At 48.2% G+C, this 24,013-nt stretch overlaps 11 protein-coding genes across 11 annotated transcripts; 4 read left to right on the top strand and 7 right to left on the bottom strand.

Moving 5' to 3' along the window:
• Positions 1 to 154: 154 nt before the first annotated feature.
• On the bottom strand, positions 155 to 1,978 carry N7518_008495 (Zn(II)2Cys6 transcription factor; the record flags this gene model as incomplete). Its single annotated transcript, XM_057189422.1, has 2 exons — positions 155 to 1,892; positions 1,920 to 1,978. The coding sequence occupies 2 exons, from the start codon at positions 1,976 to 1,978 to the stop codon at positions 155 to 157; spliced, it is 1,797 nt and encodes a 598-aa protein (XP_057041125.1).
• A 930-nt stretch (positions 1,979 to 2,908) lies between these two features.
• N7518_008494 (Ada DNA repair metal-binding) lies at positions 2,909 to 3,208 on the top strand (the record flags this gene model as incomplete). The annotated part of the gene is given in 2 exon segments (XM_057189421.1): positions 2,909 to 3,057; positions 3,076 to 3,208. 2 exon segments carry the CDS (start codon positions 2,909 to 2,911, stop codon positions 3,206 to 3,208), a joined length of 282 nt encoding a protein of 93 aa, XP_057041124.1.
• A 320-nt stretch (positions 3,209 to 3,528) lies between these two features.
• Positions 3,529 to 4,467, top strand: N7518_008493 (uncharacterized protein; the record flags this gene model as incomplete). Its single annotated transcript, XM_057189420.1, has 1 exon — positions 3,529 to 4,467. One exon carries the CDS (start codon positions 3,529 to 3,531, stop codon positions 4,465 to 4,467), a length of 939 nt encoding a protein of 312 aa, XP_057041123.1.
• Positions 4,468 to 5,537: 1,070 nt separating this feature from the next.
• Positions 5,538 to 6,539, bottom strand: N7518_008492 (uncharacterized protein; the record flags this gene model as incomplete). The annotated part of the gene is made up of 2 exons (XM_057189419.1): positions 5,538 to 6,339; positions 6,397 to 6,539. 2 exons carry the CDS (start codon positions 6,537 to 6,539, stop codon positions 5,538 to 5,540), a joined length of 945 nt encoding a protein of 314 aa, XP_057041122.1.
• Positions 6,540 to 8,645: 2,106 nt separating this feature from the next.
• N7518_008491 (AN1-type zinc finger protein) lies at positions 8,646 to 9,611 on the top strand (the record flags this gene model as incomplete). The annotated part of the gene is made up of 1 exon (XM_057189418.1): positions 8,646 to 9,611. The coding sequence occupies one exon, from the start codon at positions 8,646 to 8,648 to the stop codon at positions 9,609 to 9,611; it is 966 nt and encodes a 321-aa protein (XP_057041121.1).
• Positions 9,612 to 9,883: 272 nt separating this feature from the next.
• N7518_008490 (thymidylate synthase) lies at positions 9,884 to 10,894 on the bottom strand (the record flags this gene model as incomplete). The annotated part of the gene is made up of 1 exon (XM_057189417.1): positions 9,884 to 10,894. One exon carries the CDS (start codon positions 10,892 to 10,894, stop codon positions 9,884 to 9,886), a length of 1,011 nt encoding a protein of 336 aa, XP_057041120.1.
• Positions 10,895 to 11,371: 477 nt separating this feature from the next.
• N7518_008489 (tRNA-ribosyltransferase family protein) lies at positions 11,372 to 13,097 on the bottom strand (the record flags this gene model as incomplete). The annotated part of the gene is made up of 8 exons (XM_057189416.1): positions 11,372 to 11,564; positions 11,616 to 11,803; positions 11,854 to 11,931; positions 11,982 to 12,039; positions 12,095 to 12,415; positions 12,475 to 12,558; positions 12,624 to 12,874; positions 12,948 to 13,097. 8 exons carry the CDS (start codon positions 13,095 to 13,097, stop codon positions 11,372 to 11,374), a joined length of 1,323 nt encoding a protein of 440 aa, XP_057041119.1.
• A 704-nt stretch (positions 13,098 to 13,801) lies between these two features.
• N7518_008488 (uncharacterized protein) lies at positions 13,802 to 15,649 on the top strand (the record flags this gene model as incomplete). The annotated part of the gene is made up of 8 exons (XM_057189415.1): positions 13,802 to 13,846; positions 13,929 to 14,061; positions 14,112 to 14,187; positions 14,241 to 14,322; positions 14,378 to 14,884; positions 14,939 to 15,108; positions 15,171 to 15,255; positions 15,323 to 15,649. 8 exons carry the CDS (start codon positions 13,802 to 13,804, stop codon positions 15,647 to 15,649), a joined length of 1,425 nt encoding a protein of 474 aa, XP_057041118.1.
• Positions 15,650 to 15,987: 338 nt separating this feature from the next.
• N7518_008487 (uncharacterized protein) lies at positions 15,988 to 16,296 on the bottom strand (the record flags this gene model as incomplete). Its single annotated transcript, XM_057189414.1, has 1 exon — positions 15,988 to 16,296. The coding sequence occupies one exon, from the start codon at positions 16,294 to 16,296 to the stop codon at positions 15,988 to 15,990; it is 309 nt and encodes a 102-aa protein (XP_057041117.1).
• A 2,510-nt stretch (positions 16,297 to 18,806) lies between these two features.
• N7518_008486 (uncharacterized protein) lies at positions 18,807 to 19,528 on the bottom strand (the record flags this gene model as incomplete). The annotated part of the gene is made up of 3 exons (XM_057189413.1): positions 18,807 to 19,027; positions 19,314 to 19,373; positions 19,459 to 19,528. The coding sequence occupies 3 exons, from the start codon at positions 19,526 to 19,528 to the stop codon at positions 18,807 to 18,809; spliced, it is 351 nt and encodes a 116-aa protein (XP_057041116.1).
• Positions 19,529 to 22,298: 2,770 nt separating this feature from the next.
• On the bottom strand, positions 22,299 to 23,864 carry N7518_008485 (uncharacterized protein; the record flags this gene model as incomplete). The annotated part of the gene is made up of 2 exons (XM_057189412.1): positions 22,299 to 22,459; positions 22,721 to 23,864. 2 exons carry the CDS (start codon positions 23,862 to 23,864, stop codon positions 22,299 to 22,301), a joined length of 1,305 nt encoding a protein of 434 aa, XP_057041115.1.
• Between the last annotated feature and the right edge of the window lie 149 nt (positions 23,865 to 24,013).

The raw sequence follows: 24,013 nt of genomic DNA, 5'->3' as shown, positions 1-24,013 counted from the left end.
CAGTGATTATGAATTTGGAACAGTAGGAAACGGGATCTTTGGGTGTTATGGATACTGGAAAGCATGTTACGAAATCACGACACACGGCTGATATAAACTTTGTACAATAAACAATGAAAGAAGATTCTGATCAAAATGGAGCCTATCGCGCCCCCTATACACCAATCTTCTGCTTAAAAATCACCCACTCACCTCCCCCAGACCTCTTCCGATAGCTAACATAAGTATCCCCAGCAACATCATCCGGCAGGAGAACCCTAACATCCGAGACTCTTGCCTCGGCTGGCACTTTCGGTACAAGCAAATCCTCTTTCCTAGGCAGAATAGGTCCAACAGACGAATTGACGTAGACATCGCTAGCATAAAAATCCCCCTCTTCAACCTTAATAATCTCCTCCAAAACATCCGCCAAAATCGAACCATTCCACACCCCCTCTCGATGCGGCGCAGTCCTCAATGCCCTCATAGCCTGGCGCCGGATCCGCGGAACACGGCACTTAAGAGCCGTGTAGTATACAGGCGGGATGTACCCCATCTCAACGGTGAACCCACTCTTACCACAGTCTGGTGCTTGGAGGAAGTGGTTGACTGTAGATGCCTTTTCGAGGAGCTCTAGTAGAGAAGTCTCCAGAATCACGTTCATGTCGGACATCGTCTTGAAGTTCTGAAAGATGGATTTCAGGTCGTCGGGTCCGGTGGCTAGTTTAGAGAGATCTTCTTCGCTGAAGGCTGCTCTTGTCCAGCTTTTCCATATATCGACAAAGCCAGTCATTATTCTGATAAAGTTATCGGTGTATGTGTCAAATATCAGCTCTGATTCGGTTTCTTCTGGTGAGAGGCAGACTGAGGCCATTATTGTGGCCATTTCGTGGTGCAACCGTAGGAGGAGATAGCTGGTTTGGTCTCTTTCTGATATTTTGTTGGATTCGAGCCGTGCGACCGAGACGTTGTATGTTTTACGCCAGAGGGATAGGTCTGCGATGATTATGCTCTGTGTATTGAGCATTTGTTGGTCGCTAGTTGGTGTCTGGGATGCGTGGTGGTCATGGTAATGCTTTTTTAGACAGTGTATTCTGTTCAAGAGGTCGTCTAGGCTGCGTCTTGCGTCTAGAAGCGAGTTGAATGTATAGGGAAGACTGGTGGTTTGCGGGTCTTTTGTTACAAGATACACGTATAAAGGCACGGGCCCGAACATGGCTGATTGAACGCCCAATCGGACATAGGCATCGACCAGGGCGTTGTAGGCGAAGTCTTCTTCAGGAGACAAAACGGTCGGAATCATGGATGACGGAGGACGTGGCGCGGATATATCGAGGAGGAGCTTTATCCCATATTGGAGATGTGCATTCCCCACTGTATACTGCCCGCGCATGTATTCTAGGGTGATAAAGAGCATGCATGTAATCAGCGCTACTCGGAGAGAATAGCTATTGTTGGTTGTATCGGTGCGTAAATGTTGAATTGCCTTGTTATATTGCCGAAGAGTGAAACACTCTTCGTCATATTTATTTGGCGCGGCGGCGAATCGCTGTTGGAAACGATGCACAGACGACAAGGCAATGACAGCGTGACGCACGGCGGGTTCCTGCGCGCTAGCTTGAAAAATCAAGGTCTCCCAGAAGTCAGATGGGAATAAACCGGCGAACTTCTTTGCGGTTCGTTTAATCAGCCAGTCAAAGCACAGCTGTTCCTCGTGGCTGAGGTTGCCGGCTGGGACTGGTGTGCAGTAGGTTGATAGAGTTCGGTTGCTCTGTGGCTGCCCGTAAGGACTTCCACCTCCTCCCCATATGCCATAGCCGTCGCAGACCCGACTAGTTGAGACACAACGTCGGCAAGCTGGTCGGCCTTCGTCACATTTGACCCGGCGGATTCTTGATCCAGTTAAGAGAGCGCTAGAATGAGGATGGACATATACTTACTTGCAAGTCTTGCAGCCTGTTTTGGCCTTTCTACGGGCTAATGGGACACACTCGTGCATATCTACAGTCAGTTGAGGAAGGAATAAAGGAACTAATCTCAAGACTAAATGGATTTCCATATCCTTGCAACCTTGGGTGGAGCTATCTCGGAGTTAATCCTTAACTACGCCAATATATGATTGGTTCGCTCGCTTTTGAGTAGCCTTGATTGGTTGAAGTCTATATCCATTTATCATGCATCATAGCATCATAGCCATATTAAGTATAGAGCTTGATAGAGCGTCTCTATATCAATAGCATATCTTTGAATTTGTTGACGTTGATGTTTTATAGATAGCAACCCACCAGCAGGTCAACCTAGAAATCAGAAGGTTAGCTTCTCCTTGGTGTTTTGATATAGTTCAGAGTTTGAAAGTAAAAAAAGCGCCAAAATGCTTGCTTCCTCTGGTACCTCTGGTACTAATGTACTAATGTTTGGACGGCTGATCAAGGTCCTCAACACTTCTATGTAGTCCATACTCCTATACTATTACAAGGCCACATACTATCAGATTGGCCCCTGGTGTCTACCTATCAAATACGGTAACTACGCCACCTCCGCATTCTCGTAAAAATGAGGACCTCGGGGCTTCCCGAGGTCCCGGGTAAACGTCATCCTATTCCTAGGTACATTCCAGCGCAAAATAGTCCATCAACATGCATTTTGACATCGATCAGTCCCGATTAATTATGAAATCCCCATGATCGCGCCCATACACATCGCACTCCTCCCCACGGTGTTCCATCTGATCTACTGCCGCCCGACCTGTCCCGTACGCCTTGCCCGAAGAGCCAATGTTGTCTTTTACGACACAGAAGAAGTGCGATGCGATGATCACCGCGAAGAGATGTCAACCGGATAATGCGAGCTTCGTTTCTCGGAGAGAGGGGATGTTATCACAAGGGGATTAGGGCTTTTGCGGACCAAGCAAATCGATCATGATCGGAAAATGAAGCGAGGCTTGAAAAAGCCAGCACAAGAGGTTGGTGTTATGCCAAGTTATCTTTGCCGTGAGGAGAATGGGGTTTACGCTAGGAGCATACATGTGGAGGCTCAATCTTCCAACACAGTCAGATCTGGTATGGGTGACGCAGCGATGTGACTGAATGCCGGCAGTAACGGCAGGGAGAGTCCCATGGCACCTGTTGAGGATACTAAGGCAGGGTTGGCGGAGCAGCAAATGCGAAATGTGGCAGAGGTTCTAGACTTGAACTTCTTCTGGACTGGAGAAAGACTTTTGGAACGATAAATCTAACGTAATAACAGCTTCAGTCTCAGGTTAAAGTAGATGAAGGGGAAATTACAGCATCTCGTACTCCGTATACAATATTATCATGACCCCTCGCATCAAGGAACACGACAAGTGGGTCACATATAGTACGAACTGTTGATGTTGATCTTATTAAAATAAATTCCAACTATTACATTTGGCCCACTTGGCACCCCTTGGGGCCAGCCAGCCTCCAATAAATTAGGAGCAACCCCGCCAAAGAAAAAAAAACCCCAAAACACGTCACATCACGGTCCGTGTGTTTTCTTCTTCCCATATTAGATCTTCCCAATGAGGACATGTCCTCTCTCAGCAACTCCAGTCCAGGGAACTGGATCACTGGCAGTTATACAGGCGACAGTATTGGCGTCCGTATCACCATCGCAACATTCATCAGCGTCGCATGGTACAACGTGATTGAGCTAGTCGTGCTCATTTTCCTAACCTTCAAACGCTATGAAGGCGCCTATTTTTGGAGCATGCTGATAGCCAGCGTTGGAATCCTACCATATTCGGTCGGCTACCTGCTCAAATTCTTTAATCTGACGTCTGCCACTTGGGTGCCCGTCACGCTGTTAACAGTCGGTTGGTGGGCCATGGTAACCGGCCAATCATTCGTGCTGCATTCGCGCCTCCATCTGGTGATTCAGAACATGCGCGTGCTGCGTATGGTGAAAACCATGATCATCACGAACATTTTCCTGCTGCACGTGCCCACAACCGTCCTCACGTACGCGGCCAACTTCTCCAGCTCTGCAGCCTCGGTTGCCGGGTACGATGTCATGGAGAAGTTGCAGCTGACGGGCTTCTGTGTGCAGGAGGTTATCATATCTGGGTTGTACATGTGGGAAACGAATCGCATGCTGCGCTTAAATCAGGACCATGTCAGTCGTAAGACTATCCTGCAGCTGCTCGCCGTCAACGTATCTTGTATCCTGATGGATATCGCGTTGATGATTATCGAGTTTAGGAACTTCTATATCTATCAAACGACCCTCAAAGCCACACTTTACAGCATCAAGCTAAAACTCGAAATTGCGGTCCTCGGAAAACTGGTCAATATCGCTCACCAGCATATGTGGAGACCGGCGTCTTTCAACGCTGCCGGTGGGCAGTACCCATCTTTCGTTGACCCGTGCCATGCTTTGCACGATTTCAGCCATGCCGACTCTTCGGCTACCAGCTCGGCATCCAAAGGCCGTGCGTCTGGAACCGAGGCCATTGACGGCGACGTTTGATGAGCTTGCTTGTATTCATACTTCCATCAAATTCCTCCGCCATGCCAGATAGCCAACTTGAGATGAATCCCACAGCAGTGCGATAATATCCATCTGTGGGTGAAGTGATCTCACTCATCCGTCTCCAACAACGACGCACCGACCAACATTCGCTTCGCGGCTGTCGTTCAGGCTTTGGCTTCCCAGTTTAGACATCGGAAAACAGCCATTACATTGAGTCATTCCTCTGAAGTATCAAGAGCGAACAAATTGGCCGCATAGAAAGCGAATGTTCTTCGAGCATGCTAGGGTTCTCCCCAAGCAAGCCCAGAATAAACTAGTATTTATATTTCTCCGGTAGAGATAAACATATCGGAATACCATAGGCTGTGAGGCTACTTTTGAAACATGCCGAGCCTTCTGATAAGGGCTAATTTAATTTCTTCGACTCGGAAAAGTGCCCAATGAGTGTGGATGTATAGGGAGATATATCATAACATATGTAAAGCCAGTCGTCTTTCTATATGGGCGTAAGAAGGTTGCACCGCATAAATCCACAATAGATTGGTTGACCTAAAACTTTGCCGCCATAGAGTATTTGCTTTGTCAGGCGAGTATAGACAACCATAGCGCCAATGAATATAAAGCAAGGCAATTTATGGTGGATTTTGATTCTTGACTTTGGACCTTGCATTTTCTTTTACGAAATTCGTGTTTGCAGACATAACCACATGCCATCTGCAGCGAAAAAAGCCCTAAAAAAGAATGACACATCATTTTAGGCCGTGCAGTCAAATCAGCGGTATATTTCAACCAGCATCGGCATCCGGTCTTCGAGGCGAGTGATACGATAACATCTCTCGCCCAAAATTAACAACCCCAGTCAGAAAGTCTAAAATTGACATTTGTGACGCTTGCCGACCCGAGATGAAGCGCCTACAACCAACCGGCCCGGTGGTATCGGGAGTGGGGGAGACTGATAGCGGATAAAGCACACACAAGACCGTTGAGCATTTGAAAGTGAAAGTAGAAAGAGAAAAGAAAGGGTATATTTATCTATGAATCTGTATCTGTATATATAAGGATAAACCTCAAGGCCCCTTCCGCAGACCACTAACTTGATCATGCAAGTAAAGCCGGCCCTCAGTATTGACGAACCCGCCAATTCCGAAAGCGGGGATAATGCGACACATGCGCAGCAGCGACGAGCTAATCCAGTCGCGACTGACACGGTTGATCCGCTCTTTGGTCGGCATTACCTGTGGCCGGTTGTAGAGATCCAGGCCGAGGAGGTGGATTGGCGTGCTGATAAGTTGGATGGAGGCTGGGATCGCCAGCTGCGCGATCAAAATCTTGAGGTATTCTTGGGAGGCGATGGAGTCCGGAATGGAGGCCGAGACCATAGCAGGGAGACTGAAGGAGCCAAAGATTGTGAGGGCGTCCCGGACGAGGAAGGCTGAGTATGTTGCTACGGGAATTCTGGTACGGCCGATTGAGCGGGCCGTTTTAGGGGTTGAGCTTGTATTGGAGGTGGGGGTGGTAATTGGAGTCGTCCTTGGTGGGGTTGTGTTGTTTGTAACTGGTATAGAGGTGTTGCTGTGGCCGAATAATTGTGCGAATTTCACATCCTTCCAAATACCCACAGAGGAGTTGACTATGAATGTTGCAGCGAAGGTGGTCATGCCTGAGATGGCATGGTCAATCTGAGGGTACCACTTGCTCAGAATTGTCTCTGAGGTATTGGCGGTGGCAAAGGTTGCCGTGTAAAGGGACCAGACGAGGAGACTGGGTCGTGATGTTAAGAAAGTTGCAGGTTGTGTGAGGGAAAACCAGAGGTGTCTGCGGAATGCCGGGAAAAGAGGTTGGTTATAGAATGATTTCTCGACAACGAGTCTAGGTTATATTGGTTAACGTACGTACGTTGATAAGATGGAGTCTAACTTGGCTTACCTATCAAAAATCATGACTGCTGGCGTAATCAGTGTTGCTGAACCTGCAGCAACGAGTACATCGGCCGCCAGCAGTTCTGCCATCCGGCTTCTAGTGTGCTGGATACGGAATGGCATAGCCTGCTCTTGGATTTGCTGCGTCATGGTTTATGATGTATGGTAATGCTATATCATCCGTTCGTGACCGTCTGGCAGTCTTGGGTTCGTGATCTATAGACAGGACCGGGCAAGGTTTGGTAGAGCTGCAATCTAACCGGCCTGGCACTGTTAGACCGAATAAATCCAACGCGGGGCATTCCATGAGACAACTTACTGTGGGAAAACACTGATCAAGTAAACGAGTTAGGGTTGCGAGACTGCACTGGGAATGAAAGCAGGGGGAAGAAAAAAAGAGTGAACGGAAGAAGAAACCCCTCCATAGTTATATCCCCAGCACGCATTCTATAATGTAATGCCAACATCTTATCGAGAAATCAAGCATCAACATTTATAGATCGCCTGAAAAAGACAACGCCTCGGCCATCCGAACCAATCACAATGCCAACCGGGCCGGCCGCCGGTGCTGGATACGGGCCGGTGATTGGTGAGATCGCCGCGCGGTGATCGACCTTATAACTCAGGGACGAGATTCTAGAAGTTCGAGTTGTACATACTCCTTACCCCTCAAGGCATACGAGGATGTCTAGGACAACGCGTATGCTTGCCCTAAATGGTCACTGATGTATGGTCCCTCCCCGCATTGCCCCGATCTCGATATTGACTTACACTATGATATTTGATGAGTTTTTCTCTTGTTTTCACCGACTTCTGCAGAGTGGGGTTTCTGTTCGCCTTCAAAACCAGGCAGTGAAAAGAGTTCCGGCCTGTCCGTTACTATTTAGTACAGCTTCGCTAGTAAGAGTAGTAGTACATTACTAGTCGATCGTCTATAAAAGCAAATGGGAATTTCTTCATTTCCATGGCCCAATTGCAACTAGAAAAATATAGGCGAAACAGCCTGGCACTGACTGCATGAAAGCTTAACAATACCTCGAAAAAAAGGCTTCCCCGTATTTTCGATGCACGTACAGAGTACACAATCAATGTATCTGAAGAATGAAGGGTGATCAACCAATATGAGAGCTGTGTGAGATAGATGGAAGATGATGATCCAGCTATTGCCGTCAAGCCTTCTAAATAGCTTCATGTGAACAAAGATACTAAGATTTCCTCCTCTAGAAACTAGGAGAAGCATTTTAGAGAATAGCGAACGCCCAAATGTATCAGTTTCTCCAATAAATAGACATGATCGTCACAGATAAGAATTCCCGGGTGCTATGCATCGCCATATATCTTCACTTCTACATACCGTAGTCACTCTACATACCTTGGTAGGCTCTTTCACTACTTAGTGTTAATGACTATAACCGTCACATTCGATGTTGCTCGGACCATGCCCACAGATAGTATGATACACCGAATATTCTCAGTATTAAAAGCCAAGATTTTGGCATTAAAGATTGATTTCAAGTGATATTTCTGTGTGGTCTTTACTGGGCACCAATACACCAGCAGGTGGATCCAATAGGATTTCCTCGACAGTTCCACTTTGAGAATACCGACACCGGTTCGGGGTGATATGTCACTGGGTTTCTGAGCATAACTAGCCTATTTCTATTACAATATGCGTTGTATGTCGTGTAACTATCCTCTTTGGAATTTGGCATTTGTCAATGGCGAATATTTCATGATATGTCCACATGCGAACTCTGATATATACATACAACATAGAGTGACTTTAAGTCAAGAAGCCCATCTGGGGATTTATTCCGACTGTGGAGCCTGATGAACTTGTATTCAGAAAAGAAACTGAAATCATTGATATTTCTCCTAATTGCGAAGCGAAGCGAAGCAAGTATAAATCAAAAGGTCTCACGTACGTGTCACGTGACCAAGCTTTCTCAGAAATAATAGCGTTCTAATGGGCCATCATGTGATCATCAGTCGCTTCGCTCTGCAACGACTATCTCGCCGGCGATACGCAGGCCGGCGAGATCACTCGTGTTCATACTGATGCGTTCATTCCATGGACTAACTAACTCCGAACTTAACTCCGTATTTAGATAAGCCCAGAACCTTCCCCACATTAGTCACATGGCGATTGTGCCATCGCGTTCTATCAGACGCATATTCGAATCCCTAGTTTATCCCACACATCATTCTCCTTCGGTTCCTGTGTCATATCCCCAATCCCAAAGACCAAGCATAACCATGCCCCCTATAATCGTATCCAAAGGGCGCAGCCCCTCCAGGGACCCAAACGAAACCTTCACGCAAATGGCCGACACAGACCTGGAATCCCTAGGCCGGCACTGCCAATACGAGTACTGCGGCCAACTTGACTTCCTCCCCTTCCGGTGCGAATCCTGCCACAGCACATTCTGTCTAGATCACCGGACCGAAACCGCGCACCAGTGCCCTCGCGAAGGCGAATGGGCCCGTCGTCGCAACGGAAGAAGCAACACCAGCCAAGAGAACCGCACCGCCCCCGAAAAGCCATCTATCTATAACACCGACCAATGCGCCCACACCCAGTGTAAAACCCTCATTAACACCCTCAAAGACCCCGCCGTGCGCTGCCCCCAGTGCAACCACCAATACTGCCTGAAACACCGTCTTCGCGAGGAACACGAATGCGCCAAGATTACCCCGCTGGGCGCGCGCCAGACCAATGTCGCTTCACCAAACGATACAATCAAGTCTATGTTCGCGCGCGTACGCACCTGGGGCCGCGATAAGCAGCAGGCTGCCGCCAAGGGGACTCTCCTGCCGGCTCTGCCGAAGATGAAGCCCAAGCCGAATAGTCCAGCTGCGCGTGCGGTCGCTGTTAATGGGTTGAAGCGATCGGCAAAGGGGGATGCTTCGGTTCCTGTAGAGAAGAGGTTGTATTTGCATGCTGTTGGTACGGCGGAGACGCAGGCTGCGGAGCCCCCGGCTGGGGATTTCTTTTTTGATTCGAGGTGGAAGGTTGGGCGTGTGCTTGATGATGCGGCGAAGAAGTTGCGGGTTCAGAATTTTAATAATCGGGTCGATGAGGAGAATTCGAGATTGCGGATCTTCCATGTTGAGTCTGGGGAATTCCTCGAGTTCTCGGAGGCTATTGGTGCTGGTAAGGTAAAGCAAGGCGACACAATTGTGTTGCTTCGCGGCGCTGGTGCTGTTCTTGGGAGCGCATGATGCATTTCTTTTCATTTACTTGCATTCACTTGCATTTACTTGCATTCTCTGTTTAATCCTTTTGCTTTTCGAAGCATATGCCAGCTTGGTACATATAGACGCATGTTCTGATCCAACAATGCATGAGTTGATTTGCTATACATGTAGACTCGGACTTTGAGCGCATTGCTATTTTAATATACTCCCGTGGCATACATCACGGAATAATTGGTATCATACAAAACAGTGACTCGGACAGTGCCCGAAAACCAAAAATCAGAAACCTATATAAATCAAACGCTCATCTTCATTTTGATGGCCTTGTGAGGCTTGTATCCAATGACCTCAAACTCATCCTCCTTCCAGCCATCAACAACCGCGCTGCCCCGGTCATCACGTTTAATACGCAGCTCGGGGAACTCTGTTGGTTCTCGAGCAAGCTGCTCATTAAGCGCATCGACGTGGTCAAGGTAGATGTGGGCATCACCCATAGTATGAATGAGAGTCCCGGGATGAAGATCCGCAGCGTGTGCAAGGATATGAGTGAGAAGAGCATAGGACGCGATATTGAAGGGCACACCAAGACCCATATCACAAGAGCGCTGGTAGAGCAAACAGGACAAGGTACCCTTCTTCGATGGACGACCAGTCTTTTCATCGAGCTTCATGCCAGGCGGGAATGAGACGTAAAATTGGGCGAACATATGGCACGGGGGCAGGGCCATCTTGTTCAGATCAGCGGGGTTCCACGCGCTCATGATGATGCGGCGATCGAAAGGGTTGTGAATGAGCTTGTGCACAACATCTTTGAGCTGGTCGACACCCTGACCGGTGTAATCCGTCTTGGCGTCGACATATTCGGCGCCAAAGTGCCGCCACTGGAATCCATACACGGGTCCTAGATCGCCTTCTTCGCGGTGGCCGAGCCCGGATTTATCGAGGAACTCTCGACTTCCATTTCCGTCCCAAATCTTAATCCCGGCTTCGGAGAGTGGGAGTGACGAGGTGCAGCCGGAGATGAACCAGAGTAGTTCAGCGAGCACGGCGCGTAGAAAGACTCGCTTCGTGGTGAGGAGAGGCAAAATGGGAATTGGCTCGCCGCCTTCTGGGTTCGGCTTCGAGAGAGAGAAGCGCAATTGCGGTGGGGCGAAAATTGATTGCGTGCCAGTGCCGGTGCGGTCGGGCCTATGCTCGCCTTCGGAGAGGATTGCGCGTATTAAGTTGAGGTATTGGTGCTCTTCGTGCGAGGGATCATATGGCGGCGAGGATGCCGCGGGGGCTGCAGCAACTTGGTCTTGAGTCATGGCGCAGAATGAATTAGCGAGAGACGGTCTATCAGGTTTTCTCTTGATGTTTGACGGTGGACGATGGAGAGGATCTTGGAGATCGGTGGATCGCGTCGACCGCGACACGTGGTCACGTGCCGATCTCGTCTTTTATAGTGCACCAAACTTATGCAAAGGAAAGTATCCAATCAACATGCGTATCTACACGATACTTTAAGGAATACTGATATTCTTCCCTGAAGCCTCATTTCGACAAACCACTACAGATATTTCCGGCCATATTTTAGGATATATGTCTAACAATATAGTCTTGGACTAGGGGCCCGGGGGAGAGGACCGACGTCTTATTTTCAGTAAAAATTTGATGGAATCTGCTCCACGTTCAGTCAACTTGACACCTGGAATTGATACACACGCTTTTCTATGGCATAAAGTGAATACCTCATTTCTTTCTTCAAAGCACTTTTCTTTTGATCAAAATCAGTGGCTATGCAGTCATGAATCTGCCAACAGGTCCACTCCAACTCCCCGCAGAGCACCTACTACCCACTCCGGGTAATTCGATTTATCGCCTCTATAGATATCGGAGAAGAACTTGCGAAGGAAAGCCGGGTATTGGTCATCAATGATGGCCTGTCGAATTTTACCCATCATGGTCAACATATAATGGACATTATGGATGGTCAAACTGTAGAAGTATTAGAACCGAAATAAGATAATGTGGCCAGTCCACACTTACAGATGAGCGCCGACGGTCTCCTTGGCTGTGATGTGGTGCATGTATGCTCGTGTAAGCCCAAGACCACCTTGGTCAGTTGGACGACAGCAAGTGCAGGTGCAGCCCTCCTCAACTGGGCCAAAGTCATCGGCGAACGATTTATGGCTTAGTTTTAGGGTTCCGGACGAGACGATAGCATCACCGAAGCGCTAGTTGATATCAGTGCAAGAACCAAACCGGAGGGTTGATTGAGTCTTACCGCTGTCCGTGTCGGCCAAACACAGTCAAACATATCTGCACCGAGAGCAACCGCCACAACAATATCCTCGGGGTATCCCTAATTTTTGTCATTAGCTAAGGCAGAAGAACCAATTCAGTAAGACATACTACGCCCATGACGTATCTGGGTTTATGCTCGGGCAGCATTTCAGTGCATGTATGCACTCTTTGGTTGGTCAGTTCATCCGGTCTTTCTTTTTGGTGAAAGTAGAGGCACATACACTTTGCAGAACTCCTCCTTTGCCTCACCACCAGACAGACCTCCAATGGCGATTCCTGGAGTATCTCGTGCTACCATCTCTTCACAGCACTGTTTTCGTAATTCAAGATCCAGACCACCCTGGATGATACAAAAGAGGTTTTGTCGCTCGGGATATTTATGCTCCGCAATGCACCGATCTAGCCATCGCACAGAGCGGTCCATAGCCTCCTTAATACGAGCATGATCTGGCGAAGTGGTTGCAATCACATCGTCCAATTGCATGATAATATCAGATCCGATGGAATTTTGGAGAGAAATTGAGTGTTCCGGAGTCAGTAACCTGATAAAAAGTCAGTATTTCGGATGTTCAGTTACAGGGCTTACAGCGAAGCCACTTACATTGGCGAGCCGTCATGCGGGCTAAGGAATCGCACTCCTTCCTCTGTGACAGTCGCCAACTGAAGAAGTGACACCATCTGGAAACTGAATAGCAATATACCCGGTTAGTACATACTATCGATTTGCGAGGGGACGGTAGTATATCTCACCCCCCACTATCGGTCAAGAGATTGCGATCCCAGCCTTGTAGCTTATGCGCTCCGCCCACTGCATCTAATACCGCCTGACCAGGCTTCAGACCTAAGTGATATGTATTATTCAAGCAGAGCATGCACCCGGTCTCTCGCAGCTGATCATATGTTAGGCCCTTAAGAGATGCTTGTGTCGCGACGGGCATGAAGATCGGCAGAGGCACTGAGCCGTGGGGAAGGTGAAGGGTACTCGCACGGGCCTTAGTTGTCTATTTGCACCATAATATGCATTAGATATATGTTACAGTAACTAGGTTGTAAATATTTATCACAGGGACGTACCGAGCATTTGGCGTGACGATCAAACGTTAACGCGGAGGGCATCGATTTGTGGGTGGGAGCGGTGGTAGTCGACATAGTTGCGACGGATATAGATAGAGCTGAATCTGATGTTTTAGCGAGGCGCTTAGCTAGCAAACGGTGGCATAGCATGGGGAGGGGTGATTTGAGTGTTTGCGATGCGATCAGGGAACACTTTTATCTGATAAGATGTTTGTCTTGTTTGCATCCCGAGGCTCTGTTTTGATTTTATACAACACGCGCTCTATGCAAATATTTTAACTTATTTGTATGAGAAGTTCTTCAATGCGCTGATTTAACGTTGGAGATATTTTCACCTTAGTTAATACATTACATTATCAGTAAATCATATTGCTGCGACAAAACTAATCTACAAATTATTTACAAGACTATTCAATACTAAGAATACCAACGATAACTAGCCTTGCTTGTCGCTAGTTAGTTACCAATGCTTCTTGTGTTGACTCATTTTGACATCGATCCTCGACGGTCCTTGAGATCTCGATGTAGGGATCAAGGGGAAACAAGAGACGCCAATCAAATGCCACCTAAACAATATCTACGAAGCATCATTTCAGACTAAGAAACCAACGCTTCGAACATTAGATCTAGTCCCGAAATTGGATTTCCCAATACCCCAATACCGAAATACCGGTGAGGCATCGGAGGAACTGCGAGTAGCCCTAGTGCGGGGAACAACCCGGGGGACAAAAGCCCGGGGAAGCTAAATCACATGGGGAAAAAAAGAAAGCGAAAAAAAGGACTGCGGTCTTTTCTGATTTCTTTGTTCCTGAAACTTCGACTCTTCTGTGTGATTGTGGCTAAGTCCTGGAAAAATGGCAACCGAAAAATACATGCCAGATGTTGAACAAGCTTCAGAAGTATCTTTCTCCCTCCTCCCATTATGATAATAACCTACTAGTGTTATGGTATACGAGCTTGAGAGGACTGACAGTAGTGCAGCTTGCCAGCACGGAAATTGTCGACGATGCCCTCAATGCACGCGAGAAGGCCTTGGTCTGGAAACAAGATCTACGCATCGTTCCCTTGTGCGCTGCAATCTACTTGCTTTGTTATCTTGATCGCTCTAACGTTGGTATGCCTCCGGTCCCCAATATCGGATAGACTTGGAGCTAAGATATCTAGGCAATGCCAAAATTTTGAATTCGGACACTCACAATGACCTTCTCTCGGAAACTAATATGACTTCGTATCAGTACACGTGAGTCGCAAACATTGATTGACCAAGAGAATCCAAAGTGCTGACTGCAAAAGAATTGCACTCATGGTATTCCTGATTGCATATGCACTGTTTGAAGTACCATCAAATTACTTTCTGAAGAAGCTCCGTCCAAGTGTACGTCTAACCCAAACACACTATCCATTATTACAATTCCATTAACAAACACCAGCGCTGGATCGCCTTCCTCATGTTCTCCTGGGGTGCAACAACAATAGGTCTTGGTGGCGTCCACACCTATTCCCAAGTAACAGGACTCCGATTTCTCCTCGGCGTAATGGAAGCTGGCCTCTTCCCCGGCTTCGTATACTACCTTACATTCTGGTACCGCAACTCCGAGCGATCCATACGCGTAGCCTTGATTCTCGCCTCGGCAACACTAGCTGGAGCATTTGGTGGGGCTATTGCATTTGGTGTGGGCCATATGAATGGCGCTCATGGCCTTTCTGCTTGGAGATGGCTGTTTATTATTGAGGGCGCTCCATCATGCGCATCTGCTGTTGTGGTCTGGTTCGTGTTGCCGGATTACCCAGAGACTGCGAATTGGCTTACTGCTGAAGAGAAGGAGCTTGCTGCGCAGAGATTGATTTTGGAAGGATCTAAGGGTTCTGCCCATGCTATGTCTTGGGAGGATGCTAAGGCTACGCTGACGGATTGGAGATTGTACGCTCATTATGCGGTATGCTCTCTATACCTTTTCCCCTGCCAATCTGGAAGACTAATTAGATAAAAGGTGTACTTCGGCATCTCAACGCCATTCTCGAGTCTTTCTCTTTTCACGCCTGCCATCACTGCTGGACTAGGATATTCTCATCTCCGTGCTCAGCTGATGACAGTGCCTCCATATGCGGTAGCCTATGTCGTGACTATAACCGTGGCTTGGTCTGCGGACTACTTCAACAGGTAAATCGTCTTCTATATCGAGACATACCAAGTGACACTTACCTGATACTATTCATTTACAGCCGGGGTCTCCATTCAGCCATATTCTCTTTTATCGGGGCAATGGGATTCCTTGTCTCCGCAGTTCTCCCTGCTAGTGCATATCTAGTAAGTCACCCAATCATCCCAAGGGCACATCAAGCCAATGAGCGTCATAAACTAACTCAAACACTAGAGCCGCTACGGATGCCTCATAGTCGCAGCCAGCGGTGCCTTCGCCTGCATCCCACCTCTGCTAGGCTGGCTATCCTCCAATATAAACTCAACGGCCGGCGCAGGACTCGCAATCGCACTGAACGTGTCATTTGGTGCACCAGGCCAAATCGTCGGCGTCTGGATCTACAAAAGCGACGAAGCAAAGATCGGGTATCCGACCGGCCATTGGACAAATGCAGCATTGCTTCTCTTTGTAACATCTGGCTGCATTCTATTGAGGCTCTACTATGGCTGGCGCAATCGCCGTGGACACGGGGCAAGAGATGGAAAGAATTTCGCATATTAAATGTGTAAGGCTGGAGCGTTGTGGTGACTGTCGATAGGACTCAGTTCACGAGCTATAGGTGAACTGCACGCATCTGAGTCATAAAATAGATAGATAACTACCCGAGGTAATTAATTCTAATGACAAATTAGGTATGAATTCTCGATTACGGAGTACTGAGTAAAGTGCAAGATTTAGATCTGTATTGTACATGTCGGCTGAGTTTAATGTCCCGTTGCCTAGATTTTCAAATTCAAATCATATTCCAGATCCCATCAACCCTAAAATTAATGTAGTCAATAATAATCGCAGCTATTAAATCAATAAAGATACCCCACGCCCATCCTAACCCTCTAGATCTAGCCGCACCCGCCGCCACCATCTCCACCTCCACCACCTCCATCACCTCCGCCGCCACCACTTCCACCTCCATCACCTCCGTGACCTCCATGGCCTACACCTCCACTACTACCATATCCCCCATATCCACCTCCACCATCCCCACCTCTAGCAGCACCAGCAGCACCAGCATTTTGACCTGCGCGACGCTTGTTTCTCTTGTAGTCTTTGGTGTATGTGGACTGGCTGTAGGCGTCAGGGCTGTGGTATACGAGCCGCCGCGGGGGCGGTGAGTCATGCGGCTCTCTTCGCGATGAGCCGAAACACATGGTGGTATTTGGGTGGAGGGTATCTGCGTGGAATGGGACAGATAGCAGTGTGATGGTTTGGATTTCTCAGGTATTTTAGAAAGAGCTTCTTGGTTTGAGATAGGTTGGATTGACTACGATGGTGAAATAAATCATTGTATATGTAGTATTCCAATACGAGATCTTTGATTTCTGCCTAGGCTTCTACTTGCTGTCCCGTATAATTTGATCGACATAGCCACCGCCCGAGGAAGGCTGAGTACAAATATGGCAGATCGACCTTTGTCACGACTAGATCAAGCAGGAGTCTTGGCGATCACTCTTCAGAGGGTTTGTACAATGTGCATTCTAGGTGGCGATATGCAACATACCAAGCATAGCGCTAGCCCTAATTATTGAGAAAATCCATTCTTAGATTCTCTTCTTTCACCTCGAGTTCATTCGAGGCCTGCAATGAGTTGGTCAAAATAGACAATTAGAGTTGATAGTTATTAGAGTTCGACGTTCCATGGTTCAGTCCAAAGTAACTGACCAACATCTAACGTCGAGTCAGCAACGTACTGTAGAAATATATCTAGCTGCTTCGCGTCGCCAAGCGATTAATATTAATATCGGCTTTTAATGCAACTTATTTAATTCATTTTATCCAAGGACAGCATCGGCCATTTGGAATGCTGCCCAACTCGGCCGCTATGCATCGGAAATTAATGTTTGGCTAGACACATGGCCAACGCTGTGCTACCCGCGGATGTGTAAGCTCGGACGGGAGGCCAATGCGGCAAGAACCCGCGGTGATCAATAGTACCTCAAACGAGGGTAAGCATGTACAGCACCCTTTTCTAGAAAGGGGCGAGCCTGTTCCAGCCGGCGATGGGTCCATCAGTATACCTATTATTAGTAAAAGAGAAGAAGAAGAATTCACCCGTAAAGCGCTGTCGATAGATATTCCGTAGTATAATAAGAGACAAAAGAGAACAATCTGATACAAATCAAACCCCGACCATTAAAGTCCCAATATAATAGATAACCCCGGTCCAGTTCCGTGTCCAACGTCCAAAACCCGACACAGCCTAACAAGAGACAACAGATACCAAAGAAACTCCCTCTCTGAGTCGCAGACACCCGATCTGAACCAGGAAAGAAAAAACAAAAAACAAAAAACAAGGCAAACGTATCAAATAATCAGGCAGAACGTAAATCAAATCAAAATCAAACCCCAAATTCTAGACAAAGTAGATGCCCGGAAAATGAAAATTTTTGTCCCATATTAATCCTATAACTCCTCCTTGTGACCTTTTTCCAAGTAGCTTCCACCACCATATTTGCCATGTCGCAACGCGCTTGGGATTAGGCGAGTCGCTTCACATCCACAGTGGCACAGACAAACACGCATTCATCCATAGCTCCAGGGGGAAACGAAGCAGCAGGGGGTGGCATCTATTGCAAATGCAACAGGTTATTGCCATCCGAACCGCGCAGTTGGGAGTAACGATTGTAAATTGTCCCGGGTATGACGTCGAACCCGCTCGAGCAATGACAAGTCATATGTCTTCGAAGGGACAAACAGCAGTCACTTGGCACAATGCATGGGACCCTCGTCTCCCGCCTCTCGCCTCTTATCAAATGGTAATAAGCATCTAGCCCAATTCCGATCTTGTCTCAAGGCAGACGGCGCAGCAAAAGCAGAACGAATAAAGTGCGAGAGGCGACCTGTATTAACCCAAATCGGGAGAGACAGAAACAATAATTGGCCGCAGAAAAACGTATGTGGATGTTTCTTGAAATGAATACGTGTATGCACCCCCAAAAGACACGTATGTGGGGGGAGGGGCGCTGAAAAGAGCCAAAAGAGTCTGATTCGCGATGCATCACACGAGGCCTAACGGCATCCAGACACCGTATCATGTACCTGAGCCGTCGGAATCTCGGGTGTGGTGTGTCACGACTGATGCTGAGGTTTCACAAATTCGAAACAAGGTAGTGACTTGCATCTGGAAGTGGCCATCTGGGGCAGGGATGGTGCATAGTGCATTTTCCTTTTTTATTATTTGTCCATCTTTCTGATGCCGGTGATCCTCTCACCAGAGCTCATGACATGGACTCTGCATTGTAGTGAGCCATTGTGGGCAGGGCCTGCAGAAACCGGGAAGAGGTAGAGGTCGACGAGGGACAGTGCATGCTCATGCATCAGCGAGACTCGGGAAGAGAACGGTATCGACACGAGAAAGAGGTGGGAGGAGAGGAGTGCGGTGAAGGGATATGTTTTTTTCCTGCAGTCAGAAATGCAAGTAAGAGAGCAACGCGACAACAAATGTATGGGTTTGTGTGTCGGATAGGACTTGTGGATCCCCGAGGGCCCTTCACAGGTGGAAAACAAACCAGAACAAGCACCCACACAGCAAAAGATTAAGAGCAACAAGGTTCAGTATCAACGTCAGAATCAAGAACCAAAAGAATTTGATAAAAACACAAGAAGGGAAGAGAATGCCGCCCAAGACTAGTAGGAAATATTTGAGCTAAGGAACACACGGTCAGAACCCGCCAGCTCCGCGACCATAGCCGGACGACGTTGCCTGCGGGAACAGCTGACCCTGGTAGACGGTAGCAGCTCTGGGCTGCTGGTTCAGGGTCTTGAGGGCAACCTCGGCGGCGTCCTCTTTGGCATTATTGATAAACTGACCGTCATACCAGTAACGAGCGGCGATATTCTGGCCCTGAACGGTGACGGTACTGGACCAAGCAGTACGACCTCCTGCAATTCCGAGATAAAAGTAATTAGCCTTCTGCTGCTAAAGGCTTGGAAACTAAAAGTCGGTGTACAAGTGAAGGGGGGCATTTTCCTCTGTCTTTTTCTGCAAGACTCCACTCCTTCCTGCAATGCCCACACACGAGACACATAGCAGGGATAGAGGCACGCTATGTGCGTGTGTATTGAGACGGAGCGTAAGAAGGGAAATAAAATAATCAGGGTCTGCAGCATGGGAAGACGGTGGATGAAGACTGAGGGGGAGGAGGAGGATTGGAAATTGGATAAGTACCTCGCCGATCGGAGACAATGTTGAAGACAGGAGGAGATAGCTTGGTGCGTGTGCAATGATCTGGTGATGGTTTAGTCGGGCAGTCCTGTCATTTGAGGTGAAACTTGGGACTGCTGAGGCTTGACCACGCATTCCAATGGCTTACCCTGGAGCTGGTCCTGCCAGCTGGGGCGGCTGCCAGCACTATTCCCCTGGGGGCTGGTGGTATAGGACATTGTTGCTTGGTAGAAAGATAGGATAGCAGGAGAGCCGTTGGGCTTTGCAGTTGGGGTGATATGAAGTGGGATTGAAGAGTGGGGAGGATATGGGTGCGAGTGTCTGTGAATAACCCAATTGAAGATGAAGATCGAAGGAGAAACAAGAGGTGAACTTCAAGGGAAAACCACAAGAAGATATAGAAGGAACGGGCTCTTAATTGGACCCGTTTGGAATCTCTAAAGATCTTCTTAAATGTAATTTTCAATGATCTTCCCACGAGGACGACAATGGGAAGCGGAGAGTTATATAAACAGTGGGCCATATCTTCAAGGCCAGGAAAGAAAATCCCGTGGGTTTTTTTCTCTCTGTATTTTTGAAATTTATTTTAGTATTTCTTTTTTTTTGGCATCTTTTTTTTTAAAATATTTTATTTTCGAACAAACAGGAGCCTAACCGTCAAACTAACGGAGGAGGGGGTTTATGCATGTCGATGTGGACATGGCACAGCGTCAGCCAAATCCCCCCCTCCTTATCCACCAGTCAAGGAACGGCGAAGAGTATGCGGATCATTTTGAGGCTGCAACCTGGATCGGCCCGGCGCACGCCGACTAAGCAAAAAACAGCCCTTGAAGAAACGCTAGACAGCACGTAAGGGCTATAGAAGGAAGAGGGGCACGCCGGATGTTCCCAAGTTAGTTCCCGCTCTATGACAGACAGGGAGATATTAGCGAATTCTTCTAGGATTCAGAATAAATGACACCCTTTTTCGGAAGAAAGTTGGACCCGGATTGGATGGAAAAAGTGAACAACTCAGAGAACCCCACGTTGGGTTAAATTTTTGGGGGGGGATTTGCGTGCGATTTTCCTGGATTTTCCTTTTTTTTTTCATTTTTCTCATTCTTGCTTGCCTCACTTGAGCAGAAGTACTTTAGGGCAAGACGGAAACATCATAATCTCCCGAGATTAGTTTGCGCATGGACTTGAACCATATCGGCGGAACGGCGGGCTTCTGGAACAACCATGAGGGACTGCATGAGGGGGGAAAAGAGCTGTGGGTGGTCTCTGCCCAAAAAGCGGAGCCCATGGCCACAGCGTCAGTGTCATAGCTTTTATTGTTTAATTGTTTTTCGGGTCTGGGAGGATGTGGAGGATGCCCGAAATGTAGATTCAACCCCCCAAGTTGGGCCGCATTGGAAAGCGTTGCCAGCTCATCATGATGGATGAGATCATGATTGTGAGAAGTCGCATTTCACACATTGTTGACTCGGAAGGAGTTGCTGGGCACCTCGAAAGCCACAGACCGGGCCGCCCTGCATGAACAGTTGCTGTCGGGCCTAGGATCAACATGAAGAAGACAAAAAAAAGGACAATGCGAGGGAATGAGGCGAGATGGGTGGCATTTCCGGAGAAACGTCAGAAAGGCGGCAAGAGTTCGTGTGTTGCAGAGATCTCGAACAAAGATACGGCCAAGAACCCCTGGTTCATTTTCACGTTGTCGGCTAGTCCCGTCCGGTTAACCGCCTGCAGAGACCCCATCGAAGGGAATTCATCGACCGTTCATTTGTTAGTTCATTTTTTATTGTCCAGAGAGAATTCGAATATTCCAGTCGGAGCGACTGGGTGTTTTGCTTTGGAGGAGTGTTGGGCATTCATGCAGAGTCGACAATATCCTCAACCATGGTTCTCAGTAATGCGGCTAACATCGAGTATGCACGAAACACGTAGAGAAACAGCCGATGGGGTAGGGCACTAGGCCAGCACATTATTATAGGGCGGCTAAAATATTACGGATTCGAGGGGGCTTGCCCCGCACATCTTGATCGGTTGAAGTACATCCATACATGTATGCTGCGCAGTAGACTACATAAGTACCACGTACAAAATTGGTACCTACAGTAGTAGATGTCCTAAATCAGTATACGGGCATACTAAAAATACATACTGAGCCTGATATTGGCTATTTCTTGAATTTCCATAAGGCAGCAAGGCCAGGGGTATGCTCTTTGGGCTCTTAGTCGCGCTAAAAACAAAAGATTCATTCAGGGCCAATCGATCGTAAGCCCTAAACAATACTGGCATTCCTTCCTATGGCTTGCATTATGAGGAAAGTCCGGAATGAGTGTGTAGGGTGTGCATGCATATGACGAAAGAACCCATAGGTCAATGAAGCACGAGACAATATCTAGCTCGTGACTCGAACCATGGTTCGTAGAAGCTAGACCAGCTCTAGCTCAAAAATAGAACCATGGTTCAACTTGGAGCGGTCAGACTCTACGTAATACATATGTATGCAACGCCAGCATAGGAATAGACCATTGGGAAAGATGTGAGATGAAACTGTAAGCTATGTCCTCCAAGCCATGCAATGAAAAATGCACAAATCTGCAAGCCTGCTTGGTCCCTGTCAGACCCGTATTAGAGGATCGCCCGGAATTAGGCTGCTCGAATCCGTATGCCGTGAAACCGAGATGACCCGTGTCAATAAACAAATAAGATGAGGCAAAAAGGAAGAGCGAAAAAAATAAAATAATACCAAAAAAAGGACAATAAAAGGACAATAAAAGGACAATAAAATGCATCACAGGAATCATTCGCAAGAAGCTAAACTAGAACAAGAACAACAAAACATTCATATCCCGCGTCATTCATATCATTAAGTCATTAGAGGCAGCACCAAGCCCCGTACGCGATAGATACCCTGGCTAATGCAGGACCAACTCATCAATCCGGTCCATCTCATAATACACCATTCTTGTCTGGTCTTGGAGCCGAGGACCCCTGTATCGCTTAGGCGGATCCTCTGCGCTGGAGTACCTGGCCGATCAGGCGCCGAGGGCCCATGCGTTCCAGACTTTTGACCAGCGAGTGCTGAGCGGGCAGGATCCAAGACGGACGCCGCTCGTGATGCCAGCGACGACGAATGCAGTCGTCAACTAGCGCAACTATCCCTGTTGCAACAATCACACTGTAAAAGAGCGAACCAATTCATCAGCCTCATGCCTCATCGATTTGTGCAGGGGTTCCATGGTACATTGTGCATGGTGCATGCGTTGGTGCATTGTACACGGAACACAGACCCCCTGTAGGACTCACAGAAAAAGGAAAAAGAGATACAAAAGAGGGGAAAGATACAAAGCCAGAGCCAAGGATAGAACCAGAGAAACTAGCCAGGTGGTTGAGGGGTCGAACAGGGATTCAGAATAACTTACTCGGCAACATCAGGCATCGTCTTGTAAACTTCAGGATCACTGATCCACAATGAAGAAGGTGGCACCCACCCCCCTTGCTCTCCTCCTCAACAACCTCCAGCGGAGCCAGCGTATCCGGCACCAAATGAGCAATAGTCTTAGAATTGCGCGTGTCAACCAAGAAATAAGACACTTCATGCAGATCACCCTCTTTGCGGACCTCCCTCCGCCACTGGTACTTCGTGGACCAATACTCAAACTCGTATTTCTTGGTCGAGCCGGGCCCTTTGCGGCGCAGCTCGACATGCGCATAATTCGAGAATTCGATCAAAATCGTCTCCCCGAGTATCGGCAAAGCGCTCTTTCCTTCCTTTTCCCACTCATTCTCTTCTGTCCTTCCCTTATCTACCTCATCCCCATGTCCATAACCACCCCCAAGCCTTGAATGCTGCCTCTTGAGCTCATCAGTCGGACAATGACCACCGGCCGAACCAGGCCTAAGCCCAGCGAAAACACTACTCCACGAAGTGCGCAGCGCAGGCCTTCGCTCATGAGCAGGCACAACCTCCCGCCTTGCGGAATTGCACACCTCGCGGCCCGAGTCCCGGCAGTACCGCCGGAACGAGAACTTCCGCGCGAGGAGGTCGTACATGCGCAAGTGGAAGAGGATGACGTCGCGCTGGGAGCCGTCGCGTAGGTGGACGGGCGTGCCGACGCGCAAGTTCATGTTGCCGTCGACGGTTGCATCGTCGTGGCGGATGAGCAGCCGCCGCGAGGAAGGGAAGAGCGGCGCAAAGGATGAAGGCGTTGAGGGGATGGCCTCTAGTGGATAGAATTCTAGCCGCTCATTTACGCAGTAGCGACCTTCATGGGGACTTGCAGACTCGGTTGGTTGGGGCTCCAGGTCAAGTTCGGCTGTGGAGTATGTTGTTGAGGCGTATGTTGAGGTTGAGGCGCGGGGATGCGGCTCACGACACTCATATACGACTTCGCCTTTGGTTTCGTATTTGTAGGTGTGTTTTTGGGGGGCTGGGTTGGTGGCCTCGTCGGTTTTGTGTGGCTTGGGGGTTAGTCGGTCGCTGTGGATCGTTGCTGTCGTACTTTTTGAAGATGCGCTGTCTGTCGAGCTGTAGCTGCCAGGTTGGGAGGATTTATAGGAGCCCATGGTGCTTGTAATGTTGATTTGGGTTGTGGGGTGTGTATGTATATGTATGTGTTCCACTGGTTTACAGTGAAATAAGCGAAAAAAAGGTGGAACAAGTGGATCGAAGCCAGGAGTAATATCAAATATCAGCCGTAAGTAAGCCGCAGGTG

Source organism: Penicillium psychrosexuale (assembly GCF_028828465.1).
Source record: "Penicillium psychrosexuale strain IBT 29551 chromosome Unknown utg000004l, whole genome shotgun sequence".
NCBI lineage: Eukaryota > Fungi > Ascomycota > Eurotiomycetes > Eurotiales > Aspergillaceae > Penicillium > Penicillium psychrosexuale.
This window is presented reverse-complemented; position numbering and strand designations above follow the sequence as displayed.